Here is a 10,134-nt window from a genome sequence, read left to right on the forward strand (position 1 = left end):
TTCTTTCTTTCTTTCTTTCTCTTTCTCTTTTTTCTCTTTCTTTCTCTTTCTTTCTCTTTCTTTCTTTCTCTTTCTTTCTCTTTCTTTTTCTCTTTCTCTTTATTTATCTTTCTTCTTCTCATCTCTTTTTCTTTCTCTCTTTCTCTTTTTATCTTTCTTTTTTCTCTTTCTCTCTTTCTCTTTTTGTCTTTCTTTCTTTCTCTTTCTTTCTTTCTTTCACTTTCTTTCTCTCTCATTCTGTCTCTCTCCTTCTCTCGTTCTCTCTATTTCTCTTTCTCTCTCTCTCTCTTTCTCTTTCTTTCTTTCTCTTTGTCTCTCTCTTTCTTTTTCTCTCTCTCTTTCTTTGTCTCTTTTTCTCTCTTTCCCTCTCTCTCTCTCTCTCCCTCTCTCTCTCTCTCTCTCTCTCTCTCTCTCTCTCTCTCTCTCTCTCTCTCTCTCTCTCTCTCTCTCTCTCTCTCTCTCTCTCTCTCTCTCACACACACGTGGCCCCTAAGCTAAAAGTAATTTTTGCACCCCAGCGCTGTACAACGTACCCCGGCAAGGTGGATCGATGTCATTATAGTTTACACCGAAAACCGGAAGTCGCTCACCGGAAATGCTTCGATGACTCCGCCAGCTTGACGTCCACGTGAACACGACGGGGAGTTTCCTCACTTTCGCCATCCAAAAAGTTTGTTTGATTATCTTCATTTTTTGGGACACCGAAATGAACCAAAACACGTTTCTTTTCGATGTCCCCCCTTTGATAATTGATCGATTATCTGAAATCATGGACACGGGCTGTGACCGCTACGGATGGCGCGAACTAGGTAAGTTATTGATTCTTTAAAATTATTCCAATTTATGTCTCGACGTTTTTAACGGTGACTGTTTAATAAATTGACTCTTTTAACGGTTTTCTTTTGGTCTGGTAAAACATTCTGTTTTAAAATGAGTTAATACAAGTATTTGGTAGCCTTTTACAACCGAAATTTTATTTAAATAGTAAAAAAAATGACAGCACCACGGGCGTAACCAGCCTGTTTCTTGTGGTGCCCAAGCACCCCCAAATTTAACTCAAGTAGCCCTCGAAGATACAGCATTTTTAAAACTCTTGTCCTTAATAAAGGACAGGATAGTGCTAGGAATTTAATATTAGAATGTATCGTTTACTAAATTGTTCGAAATTAGTTTTCTGACTCCATTAACTAAACACAATCTACATTCTCGTTTCTTGATGGAAAAGATGGACAAGAGACCAGCATTTCCACACGGGGGCAGATTTAATTTTTTAAACAATTTAGCTAAGTGAACTCCATCGAATATGGCCGAATTAGTGTCGCTCGAGTCTCTGTCAAGCCTCCTCTCTCTCGTTATCCTGCTTCCTCCTCTCGGCCCATGTTTTTCCGCAAGCTGGTGTGCCGGCTCCTCCCATGGGTGTGCCAGGGAAGCCCCCTCGCCACTTCTCCAAACAATAGAATAGAATATACCTTTGTTGTCATTGTTGCAAAATGGGTTAACATATTGTGACAACGAGATTGGGCATGACACTCCAGTTCACACATTCACAGTGAGGTAAAAAAACAAGAAGATAAAGGAGCAGAGAAGATAAGGTTATAAAACAAGGAGGATGCAATGGCAATGCCTGCCGTCCTGCGTCAGAGGCCTTTTATCAACAGAACTTGCTGTTGTTGTCATTGAACTTAAGCCTACTCGGTGAAAATCTTCATTGCACTCAATAAATGTAACTTGTATTCAATCGTATAAAATCCTTTATAGTCTAATGTATGAAATCCTTCAATAGGCGTAAATATAATGAGAATTCTAGTTAAAATATATAACAAGTAAAACGAAACAAAAATGTAAACAATCCCTCAGTACATATTGAAGACAGCATGTTTCTCCTACTCTGGTGTTGGGCGTACCAGGGATAATGGATCACTTTGTGTAAGTCAGGATACTTAAAGAGCAACGTCTTGGTTCCAAACCAATAAACTCAAATGTGATGAAGTGGCAAGCACAATCCCCAGATTTCAATCCAATCGAGAACTTGTGAGGTGATATCCAAAATGCTGTTGTTGAAGTAAAACCAAGAAATGTTAATGAATTGTGGAATGTTGTTAAGCAATCGTGGAGTGAAACATCAAGTGAAAGTTGGTTAAGTGCCACACAGATATTTAGCAGTTAAAAAACTGTGGTCATGCAACTATATATTAGGATGTTGTGGAATGTGGATGATAACTCATGATAAGTATTGTTAAGAATTAAATATTAAAATGTACCGTTTACCAAATTGTTTGAATTAGTTATCCGACTCCAGTCGCTCGAGTCTCTGTGAAACCTCCTCTATAGTCCTCCAGCCTTCTTCTCTCGGCCCACGTCTTTCCGCAAGATGGTGTGCCGGCTCCTCCCATGGGCGTGCCATCAAAGCCCCCTGGGCTCCACCATCTCGGCGCCGCGATGTTTGGACCAACCAAAACAACGGAGAGCTGTCCTCCGTCATCAGGGCCTTTTCTGCGTCTGGATGCGCTGATTATCTTATCAGTCTTATGTCCCGTTCCCGCCATACCTGTAAACAATATTTCCTACCAGGGTGCCCTGAACTTTCACTGCTCATTGAACTTAAGCCTACTCGGTGAAAATCTTCATTGCACTCAATAAATGTAACTTGTATTCAATCGTATACAATCCTTTATAGTCAAATGTATAAAATCCTTCAGTACGTAGGCTTTATTTCTCTTTCTTTCTTTATTTTTCTCTCTCTTTTTTTTCTCTCTCTCTTTTTCTCTTTCTTTTCTCTCTCTCTCTCTTTCTCTCTCTCTCTCTCTCTTTCTCTCTCTCTCTTTTTCTCTTTCTCTCTACTCTTTATTTCTCTCTCTCTCCTTCCCTTTCTTTCTCTCTCTTTGTCTTTCTCTTTCTTTGTCTATTTTTCTCTCTTTCTCTCTCTCTCCCTCTCTCTCCCTTTTTCTCTTTTTTTTCTCTGTCTCTCTTTCTTTTTCTCTCTCTTTCTCTTTCTCTTTCTCTCTTTCTCTCTTTCTCTCTTTCTCTCTCTCTTTCTCTCTTTCTCTCTTTCTCTCTTTCTCTCTTTCTCTCTCTCTTTCTCTCTCTCTCTCTCTCTCTCTCTCTCTCTCTCTCTCTCTCTCTCTCTCTCTCTCTCTCTCTCTCTCTCTCTCATATATGTGGCCCCCAAGCTAAAAGTAATTTTCGCACCCCAGTGCTGTGCAACGTACCCCAGCAAGGTGGATCGATGTCATTATAGTTTACACCAGGGTACCCTGAACTTTCACTGCTCATTGAACTTAAGCCTACTCGGTGAAAATCTTCATTGCACTCAATAAATGTAACTTGTATTCAATCGTATAAAATCCTTCAGTACGTAGGCGTCTGGTGAAGGTCGTGGGATGACGTAGTTGCAAGAGGTCACAAGCTGATATGCTGAGGGAGCCCGGGCGGATGATCTTCACGAGATATCTTAACTTTTTTTGAGAACACCATAAAAGCCAATGTTGAACATCTGGAACTTTAAACGTGTCCCGAATGCAATAAAGCCAGTTCCCTTTTTGCCATATCTCCTCTCTGCGTATTTTTTTGGGGCGACGCCCAACGACGTTCTCTCCAAAATGGATTGCTAAATCCTACCTTTTTATTGGGAAGTCTTGGCGTGAGAGGGAGAGCTCGTTTAATTATCTTCATCAGCGTACAAAACAGAGGTCTCATTCGTCTCCAGAGACAATTGGCTTTTTATATCCTAAGACACAGGTGTCAACCAGGCGGCCCGCGGGCCAGATCAGGCCCGCTAAGGGATTGAATCCGGCCCGCGAGACAACACTCAGAGAAGCGCAAGAGAAAAACAAGCTGCAGGTTGAAATATGTCAACTTGATGTTGCCTAAGCCAGGTGCCTCTCAGAAATACACTGTACTTGTATTTATTTATTTCTCTCTCTCTCTCTTCCACTCCTTTTCCCCCACTCTCTCTGTCTATTTCACTCTCTGTTTCTCTCTTTTTCTCTTCCTCTGTTGCTCTTTGTCTCTTCCTCTCTGTGTGTCTTTTAACCTCTTTTGCTCTAACTTCCTTTTTTCCTTTTCTCTCTTTTCTCTTTCTCTCTTCCTACCCTTTGCCCTTTCTTTTCTCTTTTCTCTCCTGTCTTCCTATTTCTCTTTGGATTTCTTTCTCCCTCTCCCTTTCTTTCCCCCTCTCTCACAACTTTTTATCTTTTGTTTCTCACGCTCTCTCCCTCTCTCTCTCTTTTTTTCTTTCTTTGTCCCGCCCTCTCTCCTTTTCCCTACCTCTTTCTCTTATTTCTTTATCTCTTTTTCTTTCTCTTTAATCTACTAGTCCGGCCCCCGACAGAACGTTTGTTCTATCGTGTGGCCCCCGAGTTAAAATGAGTTTGACACCCCTGTCCTAAGACAACATCTCGTATTACTTTCGCCCGTCCCCCTATCTCAAAATGCACGCTACCAAACAGAATGTTTTATCCTCTTTCGATTTTCCCAATTTCCCAATTTCCAAGAACTGTTGGGGTCGGCTTGACCGCATGTTCCCCGCCAAGAAGAACTTGGCAAAGAAGAATGTTATTCTTTGGCAGCCCAAGGCGATTATTAATAACATTCACTGACATTTACACTCGGGAGAAACAAGCCGGGAATTTCCCGTTTTAAACTAATGCGTTCTCCTTATGTCAAGCCAGACTCCAATAACCCACAACACTTGTTTGGCATGTAACAGTAAAAATTGTACTAAAATCTGAGGTATTCTCCTTAGTCACATTGCACTTTTTCCAACAGCTAGCCGAATCGTCGGGAGCTTCTCGGAGGTCCGAAGGTACGAGCGTGCGGAGGCAAAGGGCCGTAGTCCGACCAGGGAGCTGCTGTGGTTCTGGTCTCAGAAGAACTCTCGAGTACAAGACTTGCTGGAAGTCCTGGAGGACATGGGTCACTACAGGGCCCTGGAATTCCTACGGGACTGGTGCCACCCTTCAATGGTATAGTGTTTTAGTACTCTAGCCTCCTGTACTGCTTATAGATTGGGGCTATACTTGGTTTAGCCCAGGCATTTCAAAGTCGGTTTTGCTCAGGGGCCAGATCCAGACTTTGTTTTCAGGTTTCAGGTGGACTGGATGAGTGATAAAATGTCTACGAGTATTTGAAAAAGAATGAGAACAGTCTTTATTGTCATTGATATCAACGTTGTGGAACAGTGTATGCGGCTAGATATTTATTTTTCTCTTCCTTTCTTTTTTACTTTTTCTTTCTTTTTTCCTCCTTTCTTTCTGTATTCTTTTTTTTTTCTCCTTTTTCTTTTTTCTTTTTCTTTTTTCTTTCTGTCTCTTTTCTTTTTTCTTTCTCTATTTCCTTCTCTTTCTTTCTATCTCCATTTTCTTTCTATTTTTTCTTTTTATCTTATTTCTCTCTTCCTTTCTTTTTCATCTTTTCCTTTCTTCTTTCTATCCTTTACTTTCCTTTTCTTTTTTTCCTCTTTAATATTTTTCTCTTTTTTCTGTTCTTGTTTTATCTTCCTTCTATTTATTTTCCTTTCTTTTGTTTCTACTATTTTCTCTTGCTTTGGTTCCTTTTTTTCTTTTTTTTCTTTCATTCTTTCTTTCTTTTTATTTTCCTTTCTTTTTCTCTTTTTATTATTTTTCTCTTCTGTTCTTTCTTTCTTTTTATCTACCTTTCTTTTTATCTTCCTTTCTTTTGCATCGATTATTTTCTCTTGCTTTCTTCCTCCTTTCTTCTTTCTATCGTTTTTTTCTTTCTTTTTTTCTTTCATTCCTTCTTTCTTTTTATCTTCCTTTCTTTTGCATCTACTATTTTCTCTTTCTTCTGTTCTTTCTTTCTTTTTATCTTCCTTTTTTTGTATCTATTATTTTCTCTTGCTTTCTTCCTCCTTTCTTCTTTCTATCGTTTGTTTGTGTTCTTTCTTTCTTTCTTTCATTGTTCCTTTCTTTTTCTCTTTTTCAACCTCACCCCTACCAATAATTCTGGATACCCATGATCTATATTACAAGTGCCCCAGACACACAGTCTAACCTTTTTGATACAAAACACTGTACGAGCGTGTGATACAAAGATGGCCGACCACAATCGGCAGCCAATAGCCGTCGTCTGATTGGCTGAAAACGAGCGCTGTCGGATCTATGAATTAGGGTTGCAACTAACGACTATAGCGGACTAGTCACCGATTTTGAACGATTTGTCAAATAATTAGATGTAATCTTATGATAATAAACACAAGAAAATGACATGTTTTATTGAATATATTTCGGACTTGTGCAAAAAAAATTCACTAAAAAATCTAAAATCAATGAGGCACAGTGCTCTGTTAATAGGGATATAAATCCATGAATATACTTCTGTTCATTTTTAGGAACAGGCACATAAGTAATAGATTAAAAGGCAAGTCTACATTGTTTAAAACCAAGGACAGGATCATTAGCAGCAGTAGAGCAGCAAATAAAACAAATGTGATGTGAATTGTGTGAAGTACATTCACTCAAGTACTCTTTGAAAGCGAAATATACGCGTATGAATTAGTTGTCGACCATTTCTATCCATCTATCTACCCTGGTCATATCCCTCGAGACGGGTGACGGGCAGCAAGACAAACACATACAATAACAAAGAAAATAAAAAGTAAAAAGTAGCAAAAACACACACAAAAATCGGGTCAGGGTGACACAACACACTGTTCTGTTCAACAGCAGGGCCCGACAGCTTTCACCGGTTTACCCCTGCGGCATCATACAGGTGCCCTGCCTGTCCCTTACAACGCGTCCAACATCCCACTATCCTTTTACAACACCTCTCCACTCATTCCTATCACCAACAATAGTTCTAGTTTTTACTTAGATTTAGACCTCTTTACTGCAGTGCACTCATAACACCATCCATCCACGTCAATCGCAACCTTCCTCTCGGTCTCCTTCCATTTACTCCTGCTCTGTAGATCCTCCTCACCATTCGCTCCTCATCCATCCTCTCCATGTGTCCGAACCAATCGAAAACTCTCTTATCCACACGCTTGCTCAGTTCCACTACTACACCAGTTCTGTCTCTCACAGTTTCATCACTCAATCCATCCAATCTTGTCACTCCTAACATTCAAACTTCATCTCCAAAGCATTTCATTTCCTTCTCAAATCTGCGTTCAGGCTCCAAGTTACTCTTCCAAACTCCATTACCAACCTTCTCAATGTTTCCTCAGAATCAGCCACAAGCGCTCTGTCATCTGCAAACAACAACTGACTTACCTGCCACACCGTTCCACTGTCATCCATCATTTCTATTATCAGTGTTCTGGTTTGCCCGCGTCCCTGCGTCCTAGACGCATTATTTTTGCTGGGAACGCATAGTGTCAAATCAATGTGCGTCCCCGGGACGCAACTTTTTTGACACCAAATTGTCATTATTACCCGATTCCTTTTTTTTTTTTTAACAAAGATTCACCGCACTCCAAACTTTTCGTCAGGCAGATCCGCCATTGTTGTTTTGGTCTCGTGACGATCTCGGCGAACGAGATCTCGTTCTTCGAGATGACGTCATTGTTGTGGCGGTTGTCGAGTGAAAGAGAAGTATGCCTCAGTAAAAACAGTTGGTATTAGGTGCAAATCAACCAAAAAATTTGTATTTTTTTCAGTGTCGGTAATAAGTCGAAACATACATACAGTGGTAAGAACAGCAATAATTCCGGCACGAAAAAATGGCGGAGAAATTCTTCAGAAAGACCGCGAAGGCAAGGAAAACACGTGTGTTGAAGCGAACGATTCGACGAAAGAAAATAGACAAAAGAATACTCCTAGCAAGAAAAGGACTTTTCTGCCCAAATGGACTCAATTATATTGCTGGTGACGCTATGAGGAGGAGGATAATGGATTGGACCTTGAGAAGGCATTACAGCCAGGGTTGGGTAGGGTTACTTTAACTTGATTACTTTCAATTACTTTTGGATTACTCCAATACCAAATATGCTAATAAAAGACAAAATAAACTAAATATGAATCAAATGGCGAAATTTTGTGCAGGCTTGGGGAGTAACGGAATACATGGAACGGCAAAAATGATGTTGGCAAGCTGTTTGGATTTTTTCATTTTGTTTCTGTCGCATTTTATGTTAGTTTTGCAGGAGATCAAAGAGATCAAAGCCAGGAGAGAAAGCTTACCACGTGTTGTGAGTCATCATTTTATTCCTATTTAGTTTCTTTTGTCTGCCTAAATGGACTAGATTATATTCCTGGTTACGCTATTAGGAGGATGATAATGGAGGCTACATGTTCTGTGATGCGTGCACCCAGTGTGACAAAAAATCATTTTGCAATACGAACTTTCAGAAAAGCACATTGGATCGACAATAAAAACCACAAATTAGCTATGGAAATTCCGTTGCTGCAATTGGACCTTGAGAAGGCATTACAACTGTGGCGGGACAGCAAACCATGAAGAATATATGAACTGAAAAATCTGAAGTGATTAAAACTGCATGAATATATAGACTCATATTTCAGCAATATTATTTTGTATAATATACAATATTGTTGTGAACTGAAAAATCTTGAAGTGATAACTGATTTGTATTACCAATAAAACTGATGATTAAAACTGAATGAATATATAGATTTATATTATATATTTGTCAAGCTTGATAACACTAAATTTTGGGGACCCATAGATCTCTGTTGGGACCCATAGATTTTTGAGCAGGCGAGTCCCCGGGACCCATCACTTTTCACAGATCAAATGAACACTATTATCGATAAACGTTGATTAATTGTTGCAGCCCTGTTTTCAATTTAGAGTGACCCCACCCCCCATTATTATTTTAGGTTCTTCAGACATTGAGTCTGCGGCTCCCGACCCCCAAGTTCCCCACTATGGAGTGGTCTCAGAACCCGGACGGCAGCGTCCCGATTCCCGTCCGACACAGCATCCCCGCGGAACACCACGAAGCCCGCAGCCTCTCCGTCTCGAAGCCTCGCGAATGCAGCCAATCAGAGGTGACCTACGTCAACGCCACGAGGACGGTCACCCCGGAAACTCGCCAAGGAGGGAACCCGTCTTACAGAAGCTGGCCGGTACAATGCAGCTGCCGAGCTGAAGAAGCAGGACTATCTTGCGAAGACTGCAGGGCCAATGGTTTTGGCACCACATATTCCGAGGAAGCTACTGAGAGTATTTGCCGATCTATGAGGCGCACCGAAAAACCCCAAATATGAAATTGAAGTGCGCCTTATATACCAGAGAATTCAGTAGATAAGATGGGTAATGCATACAGTGTTTACTACACAAGGTTTTACTGTATGATACTGTATTTTTGCAATTATCGATCCATCGGTTAGCAACGCGGACCGAAATCGCAAAGTATTGTATGCATTGGGATTAGAACCCGGGTTGTAAAAGTGAGAGCGCCGACATTTAAGCACGAGACCACTGTTGGAGCGAACGTCGTTTGGCATCGCCCCAAAATATACGCAGAGACGGAGAAAAGGCAAAGAGGGAACGCTCTGTATTGCATTCGGGACACGTTCAAATTCCAGAAACGTTCAACTTTGGCCTTTATACTGTCCTCAAAACACTCTGATCTGAAACCGACATGCAGGCAGGGAAAAACTTGAAAACCTCAAATTAGGAAACCTTGAAAAGGAGCCTCACAAGTGTTAACCCCCCTTCCAGGATGGCCATAGTGCAACAGATTTAGAATTGGGTAACAAAACATGCACAAAAACATAGTCAACATCAATAAAAGGAAACATAGGCAGCAACGAAACCTCGACCCTGTAAAATGGTCCAAAAAGATGACATATGAAAAGGCATTCGGGGTTATCTCATTATTTCACTATTTTACAGAACCAAATGTTAGAGAGTGGAGAAAGCAGAAAGTCTTAAGATAAAATACTGTTCAAGGTCTTTTACGTACGAGAATAGATATTACACCACAACGTATTTAACGTACATGTGAAGAACTCAGAAGACAGTCTAACCAATCGTGATGCAGAAGAGAATGCACTATGCAAATCAGTGTTCCTGACACGGTACAAATAGTGCGAGAGCCAGATTCAGTGGCTTGCAAAACTGTTTGGCAAATAAAAAACGAAAAGGTGTGTGCAAAATGATTCAGGCCCTTTACTTTCAGTGCAGCTAACTGTCCAGAGGTTGAGT

At 40.6% G+C, this 10,134-nt stretch overlaps 1 protein-coding gene across 1 annotated transcript; it reads left to right on the top strand.

Moving 5' to 3' along the window:
- Positions 1-613: 613 nt before the first annotated feature.
- Positions 614-10,074, top strand: irak3 (interleukin-1 receptor-associated kinase 3). Its single transcript, XM_088346716.1, has 3 exons — positions 614-809; positions 4,768-4,964; positions 8,802-10,074. Exons 1-3 carry the CDS (start codon positions 707-709, stop codon positions 9,189-9,191), a joined length of 690 nt encoding a protein of 229 aa, XP_088202842.1. The 5' UTR covers positions 614-706; the 3' UTR covers positions 9,192-10,074.
- The last annotated feature ends 60 nt before the right edge of the window (positions 10,075-10,134 follow it).

This window comes from Urocampus carinirostris, chromosome 11 (genome assembly GCF_059441175.1).
Source record: "Urocampus carinirostris isolate Australia breed hairy pipefish chromosome 11, RoL_Ucar_1.0, whole genome shotgun sequence".
In the NCBI taxonomy this organism is placed as follows: Eukaryota; Metazoa; Chordata; class Actinopteri; order Syngnathiformes; family Syngnathidae; genus Urocampus; species Urocampus carinirostris.

What these genes read in the sequence shown, in the direction of transcription:
- irak3 (XM_088346716.1), top strand. Translation starts at nt 707, where the DNA reads ATGAACCAAAACACGTTTCTTTTCGATGTCCCCCCTTTGATAATTGAT. An exon ending in CTACGGATGGCGCGAACTAG is followed by an intron (nt 810 to 4,767) that starts GTAAGTTATTGA and finishes TTTTTCCAACAG; the next exon opens with CTAGCCGAATCGTCGGGAGC. An exon ending in ACTGGTGCCACCCTTCAATG is followed by an intron (nt 4,965 to 8,801) that starts GTATAGTGTTTT and finishes TTATTATTTTAG; the next exon opens with GTTCTTCAGACATTGAGTCT.